A 24,627-nucleotide genomic window follows, 5' to 3' on the forward strand; every position below is an offset into this window, starting at 1 on the left:
TTTTACCTGGTTAACTTCTCATTTTCACATGCATTATTTCCATCTCCTCCCAGAAGGTACCACTGAACTTCCAAGACCTGGTTAATTTTCTCTCCTCAGTGTAATTAGTTTTTACTCTCAGGCTAGCACTTTATTTTCTTCCACCTTCGTTCCTTTCTTGGTCTGTTCATTCATTCATTCTTTCCCTTATTCCTCCTCTCTCTCTTATTATTTATTGGACAAACATTAAATCAGTTTCTCCTATATGCCTGGCATACTTAATTTATTGAAATTGCTCTTTATTTGTGTGTGTGTCTGCCAGCCTCTGGGATACTCGAGGGTAGGAATTGTGGCTCCATGATCACTATGTGTCCGGTGCCCAGTGCTTTGTTTGAACCAAGTTGGAGCTATTTGCTAATGAGTACTTCTATCTTGCATGCCACCAATGCACAATTCAGTTATCGTATGTATCATATGTTATACTCTTAATGCAATTATGTAAGTCAGTCTTCTTCTACTGTGGACATTTGATGGCCTGGAAATGGAAGGTCAGACACCTTCCATTTGTATCTTTATCAACAGAACCTAGCACAGTGTTGAAAACAGTGTAGAAACTTGATTAAACAATGACTTCTGCTGAATGAATGATAGGATAACCAGCTTGTAGAGCATGTGTTCCTATTAAGATTATTATGTAACCTAGATAAGCCAAGAAATTAGAGGTTGCCATTATGAAAACCTGTTCCTTTCAAAATATTAACAGGAACTATTTATTAAAATTATAATAATAAAACCCACATATTTCTCATCTAAATTCATAACAGATTTCCCCTAAAGAATCAGAAACACATAATAAACGGAAAGGGTTTTTTTACCCTTTCCTCATCCAAATTGAATTGTAGTAATCAAATGGGCAGCACTTTTTACACACATTTGAAATGAAAAATATCATAGCAACCTGGAGATAGTTAACATGTGACCAGCTTGAAAGCTGAATTTTTTTCTCTTTCTGTAATTTCCTGGAAATGTGGGGCTCCAAAACGTGATTATGAAGAAAGGCATGTGGTGTAGCAGCAAATGGGGGAATCACAGTGCCTGGGCTTGATTTTCCACTAGTTTTGTGACCTTGAGCAACTTATAGAATCCTCCTGGGTCTTAATTAATTCAGCTGTAAAATAATAAGGTCTACCTCATAGGATTCAAAAGGATAATGCATAAGATAGTTAAAAATACTGGTGACGACACAGCACAGGGAGATCAGCTCGGTGCTTTGTGACCACCTAGAGGGGTGGGGTAGGGAGGGTGGGATGGAGATGCAAGAGGGAGGGGATGGGGGATATATGTATACGTATAGCTGATTCACTTTGTTATACAGCAGAAACTAACACACCATTGTAAATAATTATACTCCAATAAAGATGTTAAAAAAATATTGGTGATGAAAAGCACTTCTCCCCACGTTTTTATTTACTTATTTATTAAAAGGTAAAAAAAAATGTCCCAAGAAAAGCAGGACAAACTGAGGAACACAAATGAAGGAAGTATTTATAGGAAGAGAGTAACTCAAATGCTGGAGTTGTAAAACTTGTCAGTGGTTCTGCCTTCTTGGAGCTCATCCTCCACTCCCTCCCAGCTTCCCACCAACTCCCTTTTGTTTGACTCTGTTCTGTTTTTGCCCCTGAAGTGAAGATACAAAGGTTCCAACCTCCAAAGCAATTAGGTAACTTAGGGAACGAAAGGAACTTCCTAGAGAATGTTCCTATTGACGTTAAAAGGTTGATAGGCACTGCCCTCCTTCCAGTTTACAGCTTTGCACTTAAAATAAATAAGATACATTTCTTTGCGTGTGAGAAGCAGGAAATCATTCTAACTTTCTGTCATAAAGCTTCCCACTGAGTTACTTTTTGAAAGCCGCGTTGTTTTTGCTTTTTCTTTTTACTTGGGTTTGTTGGAAGGTTGCCAGAGTTGGCAAACCCACCTGAAAGGGTTTCCATGGCTGTAGCTTTGGACTGGGCAGCTAAAGATCTGCTACTTATAAGCCATCCCAAATTCTTTGAGAGAAAACAAATTAAAGATTCTTTCTAGGACAGTTTCTGCACGCATCTGGTGGGCAGAAGCTTGTAGGGAATGCTCTGAGCGCCTAGCCAAATTGTCGCCTTCCACTATTTTTCCCTCTTTCCTCTTTCCTCTTTCAAACCAGACCACATTGCAGTTATCTTCTTCTCTTAGCGAAACAGTGACCTCCTCCTGTTACTTTAAATTTCTGATCTCTTCATTGCCCTTTATTCCCACTACATCATCACAGTCCAAACCACCAACAGATTCACATTGTGACTTGCAAAATTTCCTTACTGTGGTTTTCTCTCTTCCTTCTTTTAAAGTCCCCAATTTAGTCTTTATTTAAAAATTTTATCTTCTAGTATTCAGTATTTAAATAGCTCAAATCATATGAAGTATTTTAAATTATAAAAATTTTAAATATGCAGGGAAGTGCAGAACAAACGTAAAAATCCAGATTTAACAAATGTTGATATTTTGTCATATTTGTTTCAAATTGCATATACACACAGCTTACAGATATAATTGAAACCTCTCTTGTAAATCCTACCCGACTCCCTCCCATCTCTCTCCAGATGAAACCATCATTCTGAAATCAGTATCCTTTCTACTCATGTTTTTAAACAATATTTACACTTTGCATTTTGACTGTGTGCATAATATTTATAAAGCAGTCCATCATGATTGTATTTCCTTTCTTATTTCAATTGTTGGATATTCCTGGAGATAATAATTGCCCTGTTTAAAACTGTTCTCTAGAATGTAAACATCATAAGGGCAGAGAATTTTATGTTTTGGTCAGAGAAATATTTTCAGCACTTAGAACATTGTCGGGAACAGAGGAAGTGATAGTTATATATTTGTTGAGTGAATGACTAGATAGATAGCTGAATGAATAAATAATGTCTTTTAATTTCCCTTAGAATAAACTTTAAAATAGTTACCATGGCTTACGAAGGCCTGCAAGAGTTGGCCTTTGCTTGGCTTGCCTCCCTCCCCCATGCCCCCGTGCTCCCAGTTCCTCCTCAGTTTCTATATTCTGTGTCCAAAACACTCTTCTCTTTCATTTGAATCTGGCCTACTTCCAACTTTACTTTAATTCTTGCATGTACACAGTTCCTTGAAGAGGCAACTTTAAACCTCATCTAAGTAGCTTCCACTGATACAGGCTCCTACACCATTCTGGTCTTCTCTGTTAACGCTCAGCATCTTATTATTACTTGTCAATATTTAGGATGATAATCACTTTGAGGGCAGGGGTCCTGTTTATCCTATTCACTGCTAACATGGATACCTGAAGATTGTTAGGGAAAGAATAACTACTTGTTGTACTTAATGAAAATAATTTGAATTAGGAATATTGTTAGGTTCTGCCCTCATCCTCCATTTAAAATCTTTCTTTATTTTCTTCCTGGTTTTCATGCCTGGTTTTCTTTCTTTCTCTTCTTAATTCCTGGTTCCTGCCAATTTATGATGGCTATTAAAAATATGGCTAGCTTAAAATTTATTTTAATGGATATATTGATGAAAATACATACTCTTAATATAACTCAATATTATACGCACATATGTGTGTGTGTATGTGTGTGTGCAAAAAAGTAACTCGCAATCTCACCGCTCATAGACATTTTTTCTTAAGGTAATGTTCATTTCAGACATCTTTCTATGAATATATAAGAGTAAATGGCTAAATATAATATAGATATTAATGTCAGTTGATTGCCACTCCTAGTTTTTCTAAACAATTATTCAATTCTAAGATTTCTAACTGTGCTAACAATCTTATAGAGCTGTGCTGGGATTAAATGAATTAACATTTGTAAGATGCTTCAACGAGTTCCTGGCACACAGGAAACATGTATGTGTTAGTTGCCATTATCACAATGGGGGCACTGACCCAAAGTGACCCGAGCTGTCACGTTATAGGCTGAAGTGGGGTAACTGTAAGCCAGTTGGGTAGAAGAAAGACTTACAGTATCCTCTGAAGCCAGCCCCAAGCATCTCTGTGGCAGGCTTTGGAACAGCTGAAGCCATCAGAGCAGTCTTCTGGCTTAGCTAGCAGTGCCAAGTGCCAAGTTACTTTGAATCAGAGTCAATGAGATGGGCAGCAAACAGCTATAGGCTCTTTGGAAAAGTGCTGGAGATCTTAATGAAAGGTTAAATCTCACATACTATCAATGTGGAGACCTTTTCAGGTTTGGTACTTATTCTCCCTTCTCCCCTCCCACTTTCTTTCCCCTCCCACATATACACACACACTCACATGTATGCATGTAGCCAGAGAAAAATCATTTCATTCTTCTGTTTGAAAATCTTCACCGGCCTCACACTTGTCTATGGGATAAAGTCCAGACTCCTTAGTTCAAGGCTGTCTTCAGAGCATGGCCCTAATACTTAACTTCCATCTTCATTTGTAACACTCCCCATCATTTACTGCAGATCGACACTCATTTGCTGAGTGCCTACTCTGTGTCAAGCATTGTGTTAGATGCTAGGAATGCAAAGGTGATTGAGATATGGTTATGTCCTTGAGAAACTAAGGATTCAGTAGGGAATGCAGACAAGGATATAGGCCATTAAAATCCAGTTTGAAAATGATGTAATGAGGGAAGCAGAATTTGCTTAAGAAATACAGAATAGAGGACTTACTAGTCTAAGTACCACAAAGAAGGTATCATAGAGAAGGTGACATCTGGGCTGAGGAAGGAAGGTGAGCAGGAGTGGAGTAAGGTGAAAGTGAACAAAGTGGAGTAAGTGCATTCCAGGCAAGGAGGGTAACACCTGTACGGACATAGAGGAGTCGAATAGCATTGTGTGTGGATGAGAATTATATGCAGCCCTTGATACTCGAGTGTCAAATGAGCTTTATAAAGTGATGGTGATTGAAATTAGAAAGATCATAGGAGGGTGAGGGAGAGAGGGAATTTTGTATGCCATGTCGAAAAACTTGGACATATCCCATAGAGATATGAAAACACTGGTCAGTGTTGAGCAGTGAAATGAAAGGGACACATCTGTCTTTTGTAGCAAGATGAAAAACAAACTTGGAGGCATGTGGCATAAATTTGGGAGTAGGGAAATAAACTGGGAAATTACTGCAATAGTCAAATGTGAGATGATAACTTAGTCAAGGGAAGAGTTGTACCAATAGATGGAGAGGAAGGAGGGAGAAGAATATTTAGCAATGCAAATAGGCAGACTTGCTAAGTGACTGGATACCGGTTGCCAAGAAGAGAGAAGAGTTCGGATGACTCACTTCTTTTTGTTTGGAGAAATTAGGAGGATGATGGTGCCATTCGTAGCCTCAGCGCTGCACACTTTTCCCAGTAGGATCTTCTTACCTTTTTTTAAAATGAGCTTAAAGATTATGCCTCAAGACTAAACCTTATCTAATTTCTCCAGGGTTAGGTGTGCCCTTCTCCATTTTTCCGTAATACTTTGCTCATTTCTCACCTACAGCACTTGGTCTACTGCATGGTTACTTATTTATATGCTTTTCTCCCACTAGATTATAAGTTTCTTGGAAACTCAGACTAAATTTTACATTTCCAGTTTCTATTACATTTCTGGCACAAACTAAGGCCTTAATTTGTTAAATTAATTAATTCATACTTGAAAATCTCAGACATCTCAAGCTGATCTTGTCTAAAACCAAACTATTGATCCTTATCAAAGAGTGCAAATTTTCCTCAAGGCAGAAAATTTGGTAGCCTTACTTAATATCTGTTGCAACCAATTCATCTGTATATCCTGTTGGTTCTACTCCAAAGTATATCTGAAATCTTCCAATGCCCTGTTTAGCCCAAGATACCAAGAGCTCTTGGTGCCTGCAATGGCAACCTGCAGTAACCATCCTGCCTATCTCCCTGGTTCCACTTTCCATCCCTATCCAAATTATTCTCCCTCACAGCAACCAGAGTAATGTTTTAAAATTATATATCCAATCATGTATTCTTCTTCTACTACAGTCCCTGCAAAGGTTTCTCATTGTACTTGGTATTAAACACTCAAATCCTGAACCTGTTCTACAAGGCTAGACAGTATATGATCTAGCCCCTGCTACCTTTCTGATCTCTTCTGACATTGCTTTTCCATTGGCTTATCCATAAACAGACTTTCACATGTGCTTTTGCCTCAGTAAGAAATGCCCTTCTCATCATGTTTTGATAGCTATTTCTGTATTTATCATTTAGGTCTCAGCTAATCTTCACTTCTTCAGAGATCTTTTATGACCACAAATTTAAATTATGTCTCCCCTAATATTTTCTTTTTTTTTTTTTACTCTTGTTCTTTTACTTCATACTACTTAACACAATTTGTCCATGCCTGTCTGTATGTGTCTGAGTGTGTGTGTGTGTGTGTGTGTGTGTGTGTGTGTGTGTGAGAGAGAGAGAGAGAGAGAGAGAGAGAGAAAGAAATGTCTCTCTCCCAACAAGATGGTAAATGATATAAGAACCATGTCTATTTTTAACCCCAATTTCTCCAGCACCTATTATTATAGTGCAAATAGTAATAATAAAATACTTTTCTGTTGAATGAATGAAAAAGCAGACCATGTTCATTGTGATAGTTTTAAAAACATAGGACAAAAAATTACATCTGCATATTCACGTTCAAGGTGCTTAGCCACGTGGATAGTTGAATCTGTGAAATAGTTTTTCAGTTTAATGATAATCCATATTGAAATCAGAAATTAGAAAAAAGTAAACAAATAGTATAAAGGAAAAGATCGCCAAAACTGCTCTTCATTTCCCTCACAAGAGAACCAATCATATTTTTTTCTTTCTTACATTTTTACTGTATGTGTGTGTGTGCATGCGTGTGTGCGTGTGTGTGCTTTAGTTTATCTGTAAACTAAATTTATTAAAGACTTTGTGTTCAGCACTGACTTGGCTCTGGGGATAGCAGGATGTATGAGTATCAGAAAGCTTATCATCTGACGGTGAAAACAGGACACAAATGCTATCACAAGGTACTTGGGTGTTTTATTAAATCAGAATTTAAAAATTTTTTTTTTAAGAAAAGGAATATCTTCTGCATAAATACCAATCACTGAAAACAAGTCTTAATGTGAGCTGGCCTCAAAAGGCCCAGAATCACAGGATTTTTAGAACCAGGTTTTTGGAATAAGCTAATACAACTACCATGGATAATCTCTTGTCCTATGAGGGGTCGATTCTAACACTGATGATGTTATAATTCTCTAACCTCTAGGAGTTTGTGCTTAATCCACCTCAACTGTAAAACCACTAGGTGACCTGACATACCACGTGGTGGGCCCTCTGCCTGGAATGTCTTTTTCTCTTATTTCCCTGGAAAACTTAGTTTCACAGGTCCCCTCCTCATACTCCATGTCCACACACCTGTGTCATTTATTGTAATCACATTTTTACTGTTTACCTCCCTCATTAACTTCTTGACGATAGAGGGCATATCTTCATTTTTACATCTTTATGTCGGTGGTAGGCAAATAGGCATCTAATATGCATTTGCTAAATGTTTATTGAAGGAATTGGAAGGAAAGATGGAAGGTATCCTGTTTTCATAATGTAAAGATTAGAAATAGCTGTGAAATACCATATTGAGAACACAATGATAGTAATTCCTTCACATTTTTGGAGGAAAAAACTCCTAAACCAAAACATCACACAAACAAAAACAAAAAGTAACCCCCCTCCCCAAACTCCCCCCAAACCAAGCAGAGATGAGCCTTACCCTGTGTTGACATTATTTGAAAACTCATTAGTTGGAAGTTTCTGGTTTAGATTAAGGAAAAGCAATAAGAGAAACAAAGAGTTTTAGACCAAATTCTACCTAATTCTGTGCTACCTTTTTGTCTTGGATATGTCATAGCATATTTTAGTCTCTTCCGGCTCTCTACACCTCAAATTGCAGTTAACTGGGGCCCTGCTTAGGAACTTCTGGGAATATCCTGAAGATGGACTAAAAATGCCCAGTAGAAAACCTAAGGATTCTGATCCAGTTTGGGGGTGAGGGCAGGAATGTAGGCCGATTTCTCCGAGCGATCTAAAGATTTTCATGATGAGCCCAGGTGTTGGGAAGGCATCTGTTCCTTAGGAAATTCTTTGTTGCATAAACAATTCCACCAAGATGAGAAACGCTTGGAGATGTCACCCCCCTCCTCCCACGTCTGTGTCCTTTTTGAGTTGATTTTGGGGGATGTACCTGTGCTGACATTGTGCTACATGTACCTGTAAGGTCATCCGTGGGCCAGGACCCCAGCTGGCATGCCTTGCAGGTGTACTCATCAAAGACATACTCGTTCTCTTTACAAGGTGTGCAGGTCCAACAGCAGCTGACTTCTCCCTTCCGGATCACCTAAGGCAGATATTTAAAATTTTGATGAGTTTTTCACATAGATAAAAATCCAGCAATCCTTTATTCAAATGTACTGCTTTACAAAGCAGAAGGGGGCTTTCACGTAAGTTATTTCAAATGTTTTCGGATGGGCAGTGTAAGTATTAATATTCTCGTTTTGTAATTAAAGAAACGGGGTGAGTTTAAGCAACCAGTCCCACATCATTAAATTTTTTGGTGACAGGCTCAAGAATGAAATTAAGTGCAAATCTTTGGTAACTAGCTTTAGATACCTGTATTAAGCGTCTGTGTTTGTGCTCACATGTAAATATATACACATTTCTGTATGTGTGTATGTAACTGAATTTTTCCCAGAGTTCGTGCCCTTTCTTTGCTTCAAATTAAGAACTTTTGCTCTCTGGATTTACCTTGGCTTCCCTCCACTAGTTGAATAATTGTTAGCCAAAAAACCCACATTGTATACCTGCTAAAGTTCAAAAATATATCCATATTGATAAAAAATAATTAGGAATTTATTTTGAATTAAGAGGCAGACGATGAAGTTTTTTTCTGGAGATCACCTCTTAGACTGTTTCTACTAAAAATCTGGTTCAATAATTCAGCCCATTCCTTCCTATTCTAGTAGTTTTGATTTGCTTGGGATAAAGATGGTTAAGGTCACTGAGACTATTATATACCTCTTCATGTGTTTAATTTTTTTAAGGCAATGGAAAATAATTGAACAGTTGAAAGAGTCCTTGATATTATTCTTTAGAAATGGATGTCTTTTATTTTTTTTCCACCACTGGTGCATGAATAGCCTCTGTGGAATAGAGACAGCATTCATTAAACATTCCTATAAATAATTAAAACTCTGATTAATAACCAGACGCAGGAGTGGTTACACTTCATATCCTTGTCTTAGATGCTGACTCTATTAATGACCTTTGATAATAATGTCTAGATATCTATAGCCAAATACAGTTGTAGGCTGGCACGCCTTTCTTCTGTTTTGTACTGTCCCTTGTGCTGACTCTTGACATCGCAACAATACAAGTAGGAAATGACAAAAGGGCCTGAAACATCCTTTCCCTAAAATAACCAGATCAATTAGGTAAAATTGCTAATTAGACCTGCTTAATCTATTGAAAGCATTCTTCATAAGAATGTTGACTGTTCGCTGGTGATTTAGTGCATGCCATGTCGTGTCATCTCATTGAAACATTGGAACAGCTCTGTATAAGGTGGTTGGTTTTATTTTATTCATTTTTTTAGGGACGAAAACTAAGGCGTGGTGATTTCACACAACACGTGGGTGAATGAGGGATCAAATAATGCCTGTTGGACTTTGTGGTCATGCTTATAAATATTCAGCCTTATTGGTTTGTATAAAGATAGAGTTCGTGATATTTTGAAATATGCAGAGGAAAGAATACTGGCTTGAGAATCAAGGGGCACCAAGGTTCTAGTCTTACTCATAGCCACTAAATAATGTGCAGCCTTGAGCAGTCTCCCAGCTGATCCTGTTTCATCCAACCGAGACTAATGCTTTTAAAATAATACCTGCCTTTATAGAGTTTCCTGAGGATTAAATAGAATATCACAATGATTTGGAAACTGTAGAACACTTTAAAAATATTAACTGTTTTATTAGTAATATACATATAAGTATCCATATAGAGACATGAATTTCATTTTCAGGGTTACTTCAGCCACACTTGGTAAAACTATCATTGGACAGTTACTAGATTTTGTAATGCAAGGAGGCACATTTCAAATGCTGAAGGATTCTTTCTTAGTAGCCTGGCAAACAAAAGCAGTTGCGTTTTTCCTCTTAGAAATGTGCTAACTTTCTGTGATTCAATTTGCATTGCTTTGTAAATTTCAGTTTTTTTACCAGAGTAAGCTCATGCCCTTTTCCAAGATTAATTCCAATATTACAATCTTTTTTTGAATCAATAGTGACAACTTACTGTCTTCTTCTGATCCTTCAGAAGTGATTTGTTTTCCTTTTTTTCGTTTGTTATTTATGTTCTGTTTCACACTCATTTTGAATACAGGAGGTGGTGACAGTTCTCTTTCAGACTAATTTCCATTTTTTTCCACTGGTGGCGCACTGGTTAAGAATCCGCCTGCCAGTGCAGGGGACACGGGTTTGAGCCCTGGTCTGGGAAGATCCCACATGCCATGGAGCAGGTAAGCCCATGCGCCACAACTACTGAGCCTGTGCTCTAGAGCCCACGAGCCACAATTACTGAAGCCCACACGCCTAGAGCCTGTGCTCTGCAACAAGAGAAGCCACCACAATGTGAAGCCTGTGCACTGCAACAAAGAGCAGCCCATGTTTGCTGCAGCCAGAGAAAGCCTGCGCGCAGCAATGAAGACCCAAAGCAGCCAAAAATAAATAAATAAAAATTTTAAAAAAAGTGTAAAAAAGCACCCTGGAAGTAGTGATGCTTTCTTTAGGAATAACAGTACATTATATATTTGAACCTTTGCTAGACTAAGTGTCCTTTCGTGGGCATTGTGTTAACAACTCTGAACAATTCTGTGATGTGTTGATATCATTAGTGAAGTTGTTCAGTGACCTTATTAAACCATATCAAGAAAATGTAGTCAGTTGTATATTTAATGGAGTGAAAATGAGATCTGGTTAGGAGAATAGAATTTGGGATTAAAAAAAGACTCTATAACTATTATAACAAACTAACTAGTATTGAAAATATGATAATAGGGAGTCAGATTCTTCCACTGGGTAAGTTATTCCCAGGAGAAGGGAGTAGAAAAGTATATATAAAGAAATCTCTTGAAACAGACATTCTATATACATATATATATATATATATATATATATTTTTTTTTTTTTTTTTTTTTGCGGTACGCGGGCCTCTCACTATTGTGGCCTCTCCCATCACGGAGCACAGGCTCTGGACGCGCAGGCTCAGCGGCCATGGCTCATGCGCCTAGCCGCTCCGCGGCATGTGGGATCCTCCCGGACCGGGGCACGAACCCGTGTCCCCTGCATCGGCAGGCGGACTCTCAACCACTGCGCCACCAGGGAAGCCCAACATTCAATATTTTGAAGTTATAGGTTCAAACTATATTGCTGAGAAGGGTCAAAACAGAGACAACTTCCATGTAGTAATTTATACAGACTAATCTTTCTCTGGGAAGAACTGGAAATTATGAACAATTGATATTCTAAGTGAGTCTAGAAAGAATTTCACATGAAGTGTTTAACTGCAAGATGATTGGCCAAGATGCAGACCATCACTGAATGTTAAGAGTCAGCAAGCTTTTTCTGCAGAGGACCAGGCAGTAAATATTTTAGGCTTTGTGATTGATAGCCAGAGCTGATTGAGGCTACCTCTATAATGTTTCTTTCAAATACCTCCCCTACCCCCTTTCTGTTCTCACTGTTTCTTCCATAATTCAGGGACCTTGTCACCACTATCACAGTGTCCTTCTAACTTGTCTCTTCTTTCTTTATTTATGTTTCATAACTCCACCCATGCATCTTCACCTATTATATGTCAGCATCTTGGTCAAAATTATTCTCAGACTCCTGGTTAATAACAAATTAAGTTCAGCCTGTTTAGTGTGGCATCCAAAACTCTCTGCAAATGTGGCTTCAATCTATCATTGCAACTGTCTCTTTTACGATAACCATTTAGAGCAACGCCCTCTAGATTATTCACTGTTATTCCAGAACAGTCTGACTACTTCTGTACCTTTCCTGTTATTATTCCCTCTACATAAACTATCATTTCCCTACATCGCTCTCTGAAGTCATATCCATTTTTCATGGTTCAGTGTCTGACATTTTATTCAGAAGAAATCTGTCCCTTTTTAAAAAAAAAATTTTTATCGCACCTTTACTGCACCATGTACACAGCACTGTACTATTTGACATATAGTAACTCATTTTTAAAAATATGTATTTATTTATTTGGTTGTGCTGGGTCTTAGTTGTGGCAGGCAGGCTCCTTAGTTGTGACTCCTGGGATCCTTAGTTGTGGCATGCAGATTCCTTAGATGTGGCATGCAAACACTTAGTTGCGGCATGCATGTGAGATCTAGTTCCCTGACTAGGGATCAAACTCAGGGCCCCTGTATTGAGAGTGTGGCATCTTATTAACCACTGCACCACCAGGGAAGTCCCTGTCCCTTTCTTTTGTATGAAATTATTTAGCTCCCTTTTTTTTCTTTCTTAATGAAGTCATCACATTTTACATGACATTACTTATCTGTGCCCATGATATTTTTCCTCATCTACGCTATAAATCTTCTAAGAGTAAATGTGTCTGACTTATTTTTGTAAACTAAGTAACAAATAGTTTTGTAACGTAAACAGATAGTTTTGTAATGTAAACTATTACATTAGTAGGAGTTGGGTAAATATTTAAGTTAATTGGAAATTGATGTAGTTTCCAGCTGTGAACTATTTATTCCCAGGAAGCATGTCTTTAAAGGCTTACATGAGTAGAAAGGGTGTGGGCATGACTCTTCCATTGGTTCAGCCAGTCCAACTACTAAGATTATTGTGGGGTTTACTAGATATCATAAGGAATTAATGGGAAAAGAATTAAAAAAAAATTTCTTCTAAAAATTAGAAGCTTACAGTGGAAAAGGCAAAACAAATATCTAAACTTGTTAAAGTCAATGCTAATGAATACTTTTGAATTTACAACAAAAATTAAAGAAACACAGACTCCATTTTACCTTTATCTGGCCTTTCTCACATGGTTCACTGCACACGGATCTGATGATGTGGCTTTTCTTGGACCATACTTCATCATCATCCATTTTTAATTCTCCGTTGTCCCAGCTTCCAACATTGATATAATCAAAATAATCTTTTCCCATTTCCTTGAAATTCATTATTTCATACCTTAGGAACAAGAATATAATAATTATTCAGCTAAAAATATAAATATTCAGCTATGAAGAAGCAATAGATTTCTGTCCTCCAAAATGTACCTATTGTCATAATGGTGACACTGGAATTTTCCATGACAGTACACTTTAGAATAACAAAAAGTCTGTCTGTTTCACTTTCTCTTCAGAGACCTTTTTTTTAAAAAAACTTTCAAGCTTATACCTGAAATAGAAAATAATCCCATGTGAGAAGGTGACTTGACCTCAGCATGATGAAAGGAATAACTTCAAGAAGTTTAAACAAGTACTACTTTTAGGCTTCTTAAAAAGATAACAAGGTTTTCATCTCCACTCCTTTGCTAATAACCAAGGGAGAATTTTGGTAAATCTTTAATCTTGTCTTCAGCTTTAGGGAATGAGGAGGTAATTTGGATACGACCTGATTTTACCTTTCTCATTTTACCCTTTATCAATGGCTAAACTCATTGTATAAAGATACTTTCAGGAATGATGTTTAAAATAATTCGGAAAATCGATAGCTTCTAAAGCACCTCATGCAATGTAAAAATGCTGGAAGATACTAGAACCTCGTGAATTCTCAGACTTCATATGGGGATAGAGATGTAAAGAGGGAAAGTTAATGTGATTATTTATAAGATTTTACACACACACACACACACACACACACACACATTTCCAGAGAAGCTTTCTGAAATAATTTTCCAATCTGAGGACACTGGATGAGCAATACCACCACTGTCAGTTCCTGTAGACACATCTGTAGGTATGTCTTAGGTGTACAGTGTCTTCACATAGTACCCTGAGCTTTTATTTTCCAGGACTTTTAGGATTGGTAGACAGGTTCTTCTAAATGCTTCCTTCAACCTCCGTGCTTAGCATATTGAGCTATCTGAAAATTGATACGTATGGAAAACTTTCTAGCTTTTGGGTTCAAGTGACCAGATTACCAATGCTCATACAGAAATGCTAAGAACAAAGCTGACATCAATCTGTTTGGACCTATGTTGAAAATGATACTATTCTGTTTTCACTCCCAATCACATTTTTTACTGTAGTGTTTTTTTCAGAATGTTAACTTATTCTTAAGTTTGATTAGCTGTTCAGTGTTATCCTACAGTGTTTTATTTGCAGTCAGTAACAATTTTGAGCAACTGTCTAATTTCCACCTCTAAAAGTACCAATCTGTAGGATACAGAGCTGAGTCTTACACATTTCCACTCTGTCACAGTTACGCAGTGGCTACTAAGCATGCAGTGAGTTGAGATATTCGAACACAGAGCACTGAGGTAAAAAGAACTCATACATTATGGCATTGGCTGCTTCGAATTGGCTACATGGGCCTCTAAGGCTTCAAAAGGTGACTGACTGCCTGTGAGCAAATGACCTTTGAACGTTCTAGGCTGGGAGAAAGAAAGAAATGTTAGTGTCAGGAAGATTTTTTTTCTTTGCTGCTACTGATTTGAAGAGATACGAAGAGAGTTTCATTGCTCACCCCCAAATGAGCCATCAACCCATTTCTATCAGTTGTTAACTTAACTTTGACGAGGTCTAGTCCAAACTGTCAATTGTACAGATAATGGACCTGAAACTTGGTGAGGTAATGAGTGATACCAGATTGGAGAGAATGCAAGTCTATACTCACTCTTAATACTTCAAATCTGCTGTTGGTTCTTTTCCGTTAGACTACTCCAAATAAACTCAATAGAGCTAAAAGATCAACTTCCATTGCTTAACTGTTGTAGAAATCTGTTTTATATTGGAGAAATGGTAAAAAGTCAAGGGATCCAATTTTTGAAAAATAAACATGATAACTCTATAGAATGGAAAATGTCATATTTGACAGGGAAGTGATTTTGAGAAAAGTTAAACCTTAATTTTGGTTCAAACCAATCAACCTACTTTAAATTTATTACAGATACTGAATCCTCCCTTTGGAATTAGCCCTTAGATTTGTGGTAATTACTTCTTACTTACCAGACAACCACAGAGATATTATCACTAGTGATTGTAGCTGTGAAAATACAACATGATTGTAAAAATCTTTGGTAGCAGTACATGAAAAAAAGAAATAGCTAAGAATAATTCTCTGTAAAAGAAGACCCCTCCTCCCTTCTCTCGTCAATTAATATGAATTCTTTTGGTTTTCAGTGATAGGATATAGATTTTATTCTTCATCAAAAGTGAGAGTGAGTGTTTGAAAAATACTCTTACTTAAATTTTAGATAAGAATTAAAGTACATAATGGCTTTCTGCCATTGTAACCCATTGTTTAATTCTCTCTCATTCTCACTCTTGTTGTCTCGCCCTCTCTCACTGGGCCCCCTGGTTTCTCCATCTCTGCTCCTGAACCTTCTGTCTCATCACTGAGTGTGGGTTTGTGTAATCTGTCTTCTTTAATACTTTTTCCTTCTTTCCCCTTTCTCTCTGGTTCCCCACGTCTGTCTCTTCCTTAACTGGCCACAGTTTAGAGTTGAAATACACTAAAAATTTGTCCGAATGAATTTCCTAAAGTGTTCAAAAAAAAACCAAACAAAGAAACAGATAAAATGTATTGCAACCAAAAAGAAAAAAGTTCAGTTAAAAGCACAAAATAATGATTAGTGATGTTGAGCATTCTTTCATGTGTTTGTTGGCTATCTGTATATCTTCTTTGGAGAAATGTCTATTTAGGTGACCACCTAGAGGGGTGGGATAGAGAGGGTGGGAGGGAGACGCAAGAGGGAGGAGAAATGGGGATATATGTATATGTATAGCTGATTCACTTTGTTATAAAGCAGAAACTAACACACCATTGTAAAGCAATTATACTCCAGTAAAGATGTTTAAAAAAAAAAAAGCACAAAATAGAAACTGGAGGAAGGCAGGGTTCAGTTGAACAGAAATAAAGAACTTTCTAAGTGGTTATAACTCTGAAAATTAGAGCAGGCTTCTTCAGAAGATAGTGAGGTTCTCTTTACCCAAGGGGCTGAGGCAAGGTTGTTGTCAGGGAAACTGAAACATCATTCGGGGGAAGGGACTATGGAGAATACTAGATTTATATGACCCTTAAGGTCCTCTCAGTCTACAGTTCTGAGGCTAAGGTGCTTTTTTAAGTCCTTCTGTGGACAGAGCCACATATTAAGAATCTGTGTGCAAACCAGGTCAGTATCTGCAAATTTCTAGTGTTCCAGCCTTATTTTCTACTTGTCATATCTGTTTTTGTCCATCTTTTCTTCTTTTCCTGCCTTATTTTGTATTAACCAATTTTTCTAAAGCGTTTTTCTCTTGGTTTTTTAGTTATTTCTCTTGTATTAAAATTTTAACTGCCCAAGGGATTTAATAGGCATTCTTAATTTAACTTATTCTACTTAAAGTAATGTTGTGTCACTTAATGTAAAATATAAGAAACTTGCCCCTGTACACTTTTATACCCCATTCCTTTATGCCACATTGTCAAATGTTTTACATCCCCATACTTATAAACCCCACAATATAATGTTAACATTTTTGCCTTAAATAATCAGTTGTACTTAGGCTGACGTTGACTCTCCATGTTTCCTCTGCCCATTTATGGTCAGTCCTAGGCAACAGCTAGGCTTGTTAAACCTTAGTCGTCAGTGGACTCTCTGTATATCTATTGGGGGTCAGAAAACTTTTGCTATAAAGGGACAGACGGTAAATATTTTAGGCCTCTGTTGAAACTACTCAACACTGTTAGTGTAGCATGAAATAGCTACAGATAGTCTCTAAATAAATGAGAGAGACTGTGTTCCAGTAAAACCTTATTTACCAAAACAGATAGCAGACCCGATTTGGCCTGTAGACCATAGCTTGCCAACCTGTGGTCTGTCCCCTTGATGGCAAACAGTAAAGGTCCATATTTCTTATCTATAACTCCTGAACTCCTTAGAGCTCTGAAAACCATAAGTTTTTTCATAACTCACTTGGCAGCAAAACATGACCCATTCTCAACTCATCTAGTGACAGAACTTGATCTACACTGTCATGAGACTATTTATACTTTATTTATCACACTTCCTATGAATATTCACATGTTTTGCTGTAGAAATATTAATGCGTTGTTTAAAAAGTGTGCTCCACGGTATGCAGGAGGCATTATATGACTTCTGTAAAATCAAAAATTCAGAATTGCAGCTCTATTTACAATAGCCAGGACACGGAAGCCACCTAAGTGTCCATCGACAGGTGAATGGATAAAGAAGATGTGGCACATACATACAATGGAATATTACTCGCCATAAAAAGAAATGAAATTGAGTTATTTGTAGTGAGGTGGATGGACCTAGAGTCTGTCATACACAGTGAAGTAAGTCAGAAAGAGAAAAACAAATACCGTATGCTAACACTATATATATGGAATCTAAAAAAAAAAAAAAATGGTTCTGAAGAACCTAGGGGCAGGACAGGAATAAAGATGCAGACGTAGAGAATGGACTTGAGGACACGGGGAGGGGGAAGGGTAAGCTGGGACGAAGTGAGAGAGTGGCATGGACATATATACACTACCAAATGTAAAATAGATAGCTAGTGGGAAGCAGCCTCATAGCACAGGGAGATCAGCTTGGTGCTTTGTGACTATCTAGGGGGGTGGGATAGGGAAGGTGGGAGGGAGACGCAAGAGGGAGGGGATATCGATATATATGTATGCATATAGCTGATTCACTTTGTTATAAAGCAGAAACTAACACACCATTGTAAAGCAATTATACTCCAATAAAGATGTTAAAAAACAAAAAGCTCATTACAGTAAAAAAAAAAAAAAAAAAAAAAATTCAGAATTCTGTAATACACTTGACCCAAGGGTTTCGTTAAAGATGTATGTACTGATAGTAGTCTGATTACGTGAGGCTTAAAAACAGTGATTAAATTTGACTCTCTCTAACTATCCATAGGTATGTGTGCCAGAGTGAGTTGTCACCTCTCCCAGCTTCCTCTCTTTAGGATCTTCCTCTTGTGACTCTGGCATTTTAGGGGAACCCCTAATCACCCTAGTCTCCTCTGGTTCATTGCCCAGGTTGGAATGTCTTTGATCCAGCTGAGCTGCAACTTCTACTCCAGAGAAATAACAACATAGTGCCTACAAATACATTTCTAGGAGAATAGTGCTGTTTTGATTTTGATACTGTAATTGGCAGGCTGTTGTACAGGGTCAGGAATTGAAGCCCACAAGATTGAGTTAGAATCTTGACTCTTTCATGTATTAGACTGTCTTTGGGCATGTCATTTAATCTTTGTAATCCTCAGTTGTGAGCCTTCGGCTAGAAAAGAACATGATAATATTACTTACCTCATAGGATTAAAATATAGAGGATTTAGCTAAGTACGTGGCTAAGAAAACACATGGCAAATATTAGTTATAATTATTTTGTACCTATAACTGGATTAATTGGGAAACCAGAAAAGTTGCAAAGCACCTTTTCCTGAGTTTGGCTTATGCCCTCAGAGGCAGATTCTGATCATTTATTAGTGGGCTAATGTAATACCCAGCCTTAGTTATGCATGAAAAGTCTCTAAAGTCTCCATGAGTTTCCAGAAATTGTTTGCAGAATTTTATGGATGTTGTCCTTGAGGGAGTATCTATAAATTTCATTTAACTTAAAGAGATTCATGTTCCCCCAATGGTTGAGAACCAGTGTCCTAAATGTACCCCATTCCAGCATATTTGGAGGATTGTGAATGAGATAGTGACGTTCTGATCTATTAAGGTTTCCCTTAATAGAGGAATAGAGCTGAGCCATTTCTTCACTGTCTGGTTTGTGGAACTGGCTTGGGTACATGACATGAAAACTGTTTGAACCGAGTCTACAACAGAGTAGAGTCAACAGAGTCTATGAACAAATCCCAAGGTGATGTCAGTGATCTAGGGGTGCACACAGGAAGAATAAATCCATGCGAAGATATCAGAGCCTAGGCTTTGACCTGAGCCTAAAGACTGAGCTCATTCATTGACCTGCCCTAAGAAGCCTTACAACAAATGTGAAGTGCCCTATGGCCCTGGGAAAATGCTTGCATTCCTGCCCCCACTCCCGTGAATGTACTGAATAGCCAAAAAGTAGAAAACAATATTTGAAACATCTTATCTTGACAAACGGCTTGCTTGGAGCAATACTCTTCAACTCTCTAAAATAGAGAAAATATCCACCTTTCCTCTTGGCTGCATGACTTGGAACTGCTGTCACTTAAAAAGTTTGGCTCGTGAGACAGTAACAGCTGCATCAGGGACAAGCTCCAGTTCACATCAGGAATATGGAAACAAGCTAGACCAAGGTGGCTGGTACAATGTGTGGGCACATGGTATGTGAGTCATGGGAGGGACTCATGGGACCTTCTCTTGGCAGGATCAGCTGCAAAAAGAGTGTAAACACACCCTCTCCAAGCTCACCTGTCAAGCAAAAGCTGTTGCTGGAAAAATACCAGGGATTTTACAGCAGGCAACCAAAGGACCCTGATTGTCCTAATGCAGGGCGGATTAAAGACCCAGCCCTGCTACAAGTCAGAATATCATTTCAATGACATTATCCCTCATGGATTAAAAGTCTCATGTGAAGAGTCACTTAAGAATTTAGAGTCTGGACTTTGGTGTTGAACACGTCACAGCTGTTGCCAAAGATGCAGTGACTTCCTCAGTCAAGATCCTTCCTCTCCAAAGCATCTGTCTCCTTGGCCATCAAATGGGGACCAGGGAAGCGCCTGCCTCAAGGATTTGTTGTGAGGATGATATGAGTTGATACTTTTAGACTAGCTGGAATAGGGTCTATCACATAAGCAGTGTCAGACAAACATTAGCTCTTATTATTCGAAAGGACTGTGATAGGAAACACGTGCCGATAAACACACAAAGAAGGCAAAAAAAAAAAGAATTTAGAGTCTGAGATAGATGTGAATACTGGTAACTTCTAGGTACTTAATGACTTCCCTGGAGGCTGACCTATAATTATGAGTAAGTTCATGTTTCTCAGGTTCCTCTCTATAAATAATGAAAGGTAAAATTTCAGAGAGAAAGGCAATTTAGTCCTCAAGAAGGGAGAAAGTGTTCCAGCTGGAGGATACTAAAATAAAATGACTTGTAACTTACTGTAGGTACAGCAAACAATATAATAACACCTCAGCCCTATTTCTGGATTACCAGAAATGGAATTGTTCCTGTTTCAGAATAGTTCTGTGGCCTGAGAAGAGATCAGAATGCATGGAATAACATAGCAAACATGTACAGGGAAACCATAGAGCCGGCTTTTAATTATCTATGATAATGTGAGGCTCCTGCCTCTAAGTTTGAGTCTCTGAAATGTGGTGATGATTCCAAGAGCACGTTTTAGACATCCGCATTAATATTTTTTCCTGGCCACAGGAAATGGGGCTTCCCCTCTCTGTCTTTACTCACTTTGTGATATCAGAACTAGCCAGACATGGCCAGGAAGCCTAGATAACCACAAGGGAGAGAAACAGGCTTCTGAGGATCAAGAGATACCTCGACCAGGCTCTATTGTCTAGGGGTGAATTGTAACAATACCTTCCTGGAGAGTCTCCATTCTCATCAAATAGGATCATGTCTCCAGAAACCCCAGTAAAATTGGTTTTCATCAGGGAGTCCAAAAGTTTCCGTCCATCGATTGGCTTCATGGCATCACAGAGGCCCGCATATCCTGGACAGAGGGACATCTGCATGTTGTGGAGCCCGTAGGCCATGGAATAGATCGCATTGATCACAAATCCCATTTTGGAGTCTTGAACATGATGTGTTCTCAGAGTCAGAGAACCTGTTGGAAAACAAATTAGGGATTAACTTTGAAATTTATTTCTACTATAGCTATCTCTATGGATTCTGAATAATTTGAGAGTGCACTGGAACAATTTATCAGAGTTAAAACCAGAGGAAATACTAAGAACAGGTGCCAAAATAGTATGCCTAATAATTGTCTTCTATACCCAATTTTTTTCCCCAAGACCTAAAAGACAGAGCTGAATCCTCACCAGTACCAAGATTCACTTCCTCTATTACCACACTCTAGGGATAAATGCAGGATAGCACTCCATTTCTGTACCACAAGATTTATCTTAAGGACAGATTAATCTCCCAAGTATTCAGCTGTGATACTATACCTCCTTGGTTTAGATATCCTCCAAAAATCTCCAGTTTCCAAAAAAAAAAAAAAAAAAAAAACTCCAGTTTCCAAATTATTAAGTCTTAGTTGAGCAAAGTAGATCCCCTACCATCTTGCCTCAACTTACCTATTGGGATTTATCACCCATCATTTCCTACCTCAAAGCATATGTGCCCTATAAACTGACCTATTTGGAAATTCTGAAATATAATATTTAAGCCCTATTCATTCATTCATTCATTAAATAAAATTTATTGGAGTCTGAGTATACATAAAGCTCTGTGTATGATGATCTAGGGAAAATACAAACGTGAACTGGACATGGATTCTGCACTTAAGAGGAAACATGTTCAGTAATAGAGAGAAATTATGTAGCTACATTAAAGGTAGAAGGTGATAAATCTGTAATAGATGTGGAGTTAAAATCTATAGAGGCCCAAAGAGGGAGTGATCCCTATCAGTGGAGGCCCAGAGAGGAAGCCATCTCTTCCAGTGAAGGGCTCTTGGGAATGTTTCATTAAAGAACTAACATTTGGTATGAGTTACTGATTAAACAAATATGGGATGAGTGCCTGTTAGTTCTGACTGCTCAGAACTTGCTGGAAGTGTGGAACATAATGTAGAATAAGATAGACATGATTATTGCTCTTGTTTACTTAGAGTCTAGAGGGCAGAAGGGCATTTAAGCAGGCTAAGTGCTAGGGCAGGACTGAATAGGGAGGGGCACTAGACCAAGAAACTCACTGAAGCTGAGCATTTTGGTTGAGTATCAGCTGGATGAAGAGTGGAGGAAAGCATGTTTGAAGGTTCATAGATGAGGTAGAGCAAACTATGTTTGGGAAACTTTAAGAAGGTTGGAATGTTTGCAAGATGGGGTAGGAGGCAGGAGAATGGGGAGAACTGAAGTAGTAGAGGAAGGCAGGATTGCATTGGCCAGATTAAGATCACTGTACTTTATCATAAGCACTGGGATCCTTTGTAGTGCTTAAAATAGGAAGGAACATGATCAGATTTCTGTTTTAGAAAGATCAATCTGGGTACACTGGAGAAAGATTTAAAGGGCTATAGGAGTAGAATTATGAAGACCCATCAAGTGGTAATGCAATGATCCCAGCGATAGGTGAAAATGGCTTTGCTGAGGGTAGAGGCCAAGATTATGGACAGAAGTGTTTAGGAGGTGGAATCTACTGCCAGGCCTGGTGATTGAGGAATGGAGAGGACTGAAACATACAGGAAGAGCATGGGTATAAGGTAAAGGTAACAGCTGAGCTAAGGAAAGAGCATGCCATTTGGGGAGAAGTTTTTTAAAGAGAGAGAAATAGGAACTCTTCAAAGATGACATGATTTTTATGAGTTTCAAACTGTAGAGGCATAGAGGCTCCTGGGGAAACCAGCATAGGTATAACATGGGAAATTTTGTTTCCATCTCAGGACTAGACACTGGCCCTAGGCCACTTTCCAACCAAATCTTACAATTTCCTTTTCTACACAGACTCTAGTCACACTTCCACATTTCACCTCATACCACTAGAAACTCCATTCTTCCGGGTGTTAAGTCAAATACTTGGGAGTCACTTTTGACTTTTTTCTTTCCTTCCTTCCCTGTTTACTCTTATTTGGTCTGTCTTCAGAATATCCAGAATTAAACTGTTTCACACAAATCTACTTCTACTAGGTTTAAGATATATCATCTGTCTGGATTACAGTGATAGTCTTTTAACTGGACTCTTTCTTTCTGCCTTAAACTATTCTCCACCCACTCCAGCCAATTTTTAATTCAATAGCCATAAAAATTCTCTTAAAAAAAGAGTTAGATTATGATACTCCTCTGATCAAACTTTCTAGTGGCTCCATTGTTACCGAAAGTAAAACCCAAATTCCCTGCCATGTAGTCAAGGGATACACAAAATTAAAAGATGTAAAATGTGACATCAGAAACATAAAGTGGTTGGGGGGTAGTGGTAGTAAAAGCATAAGGTTGTTAGAATGCATTCAAACTTATGAGATCACCAACTTAATAGTCATCTATAAATATAGGTTGTTATATATGAACCTCATGGTAACCACAAACCAAAAACCTATAATAGATACACACCAAAAAAGAGAAAGGAATCCAAGCATAACACTAACAACAGTCATAAAATTATAAGACAAGAGAGAAAAAAAGTAAAAAGGAACGAAAAAGAACTACAAAACAACTCCAAGACAAAGAACAAAAAGGCAATAAGTGAATACCTATCAATTACTTTAAATGTAAATGGACTAAATGCTCCAGTCAGAAGACATAGAGTGACTGAATGGACAGAAATACAAGACCTATCTATACACTGCCTATAAGAGACTCACTTTAGAGCTAAAGACACACATGGAGTGAAAGTGAGGGGATGGAAAAAGATATTCCATGAAAATGAAAACAAAAAGAAAGCTGGGGTAGCAATACTTATATCAGACAAAATGGACTTTAAAACAAAGTCTGTAAAAAGAGACAAAGAAGGACATTACCTAATGATAAAGGGATCAGTCCAAGAGGAAGATATAACAATTGTAAATATGTATGCACACAAAGTAGGAGGACCTAAATATATGAAGCAAGTACTACCAAACATAAAAGGAGAAATTGACAGTAATACAATTAATAGTAGAAGAGGGCTTTAACACTTAAATCAATGGACAGATCACCCAGACAGAAAATCTATAAGGAATTACTGGCCTTAGATGACATATTAGACCAGACGGATTTAATAATAGATATATATGGAATATTCCACCCAAAAGCAACAGAATATGCATTCTTTTCAAGTGCACATAGAACATTCTCCAGGATAGAACACAGGCTAGGCCATAAAACAAGCCATAATAAATTTAATATTTATTAAATAAATAAAATTCTGACTATATCAGTATGAGACTAGAAACTGACTACAAGAAAAAAACTACAAAAAATACACTTGGAGACTAAAGATTATGATACTAAACAACCAATGAGTCACTGAAGAAGTCAAAAAAATACCTGGAAATAAGTGAAAATGTTAACACAATGATCCAAAATCTAAGGAACACAGCGAAAGCAGTTCTAAGAAGAAACTTTATAGTGATACGGGCCTACAACAGGAAATAGGAAAAATATCAAATAAACAACCTAACCTCACACCTAAAGGAACTAGAAAATAAAAAGAACAAATGAAACCCAAAATTAGTAGAAGATATTGAAGATCAGAATGAAAATAAGTTAAATAGAGACTAAAAAAAATAAGAAAGATCAATGAAACTA

At 37.7% G+C, this 24,627-nt stretch overlaps 1 protein-coding gene and 1 long non-coding RNA gene across 7 annotated transcripts in view; one reads left to right on the plus strand and one right to left on the minus strand.

Moving 5' to 3' along the window:
- Nucleotides 1-24,627, minus strand: part of GRM5 (glutamate metabotropic receptor 5) — a 549,516-nt gene that overhangs the window by 72,390 nt on the left and 452,499 nt on the right. For all 6 annotated transcript variants that reach the window (XM_030835853.2, XM_060303882.1, XM_060303883.1 and 3 more), the window contains 3 exons: nt 20,765-21,011; nt 13,078-13,246; nt 8,250-8,376 (listed from right to left, as the gene is read on the minus strand). In XM_030835853.2, the coding sequence (XP_030691713.1) occupies nt 8,250-8,376; nt 13,078-13,246; nt 20,765-21,011 (543 nt within the window). The remainder of the gene's footprint in view (nt 1-8,249; nt 8,377-13,077; nt 13,247-20,764; nt 21,012-24,627) is intronic.
- Nucleotides 1-24,627, plus strand: part of LOC115841685 (uncharacterized) — a 256,481-nt gene that overhangs the window by 69,660 nt on the left and 162,194 nt on the right. The gene's annotated exons all lie outside the window — the stretch shown is intronic.

Source organism: Globicephala melas, chromosome 8 (genome assembly GCF_963455315.2).
Source record: "Globicephala melas chromosome 8, mGloMel1.2, whole genome shotgun sequence".
Classification (NCBI taxonomy): Eukaryota; Metazoa; Chordata; class Mammalia; order Artiodactyla; family Delphinidae; genus Globicephala; species Globicephala melas.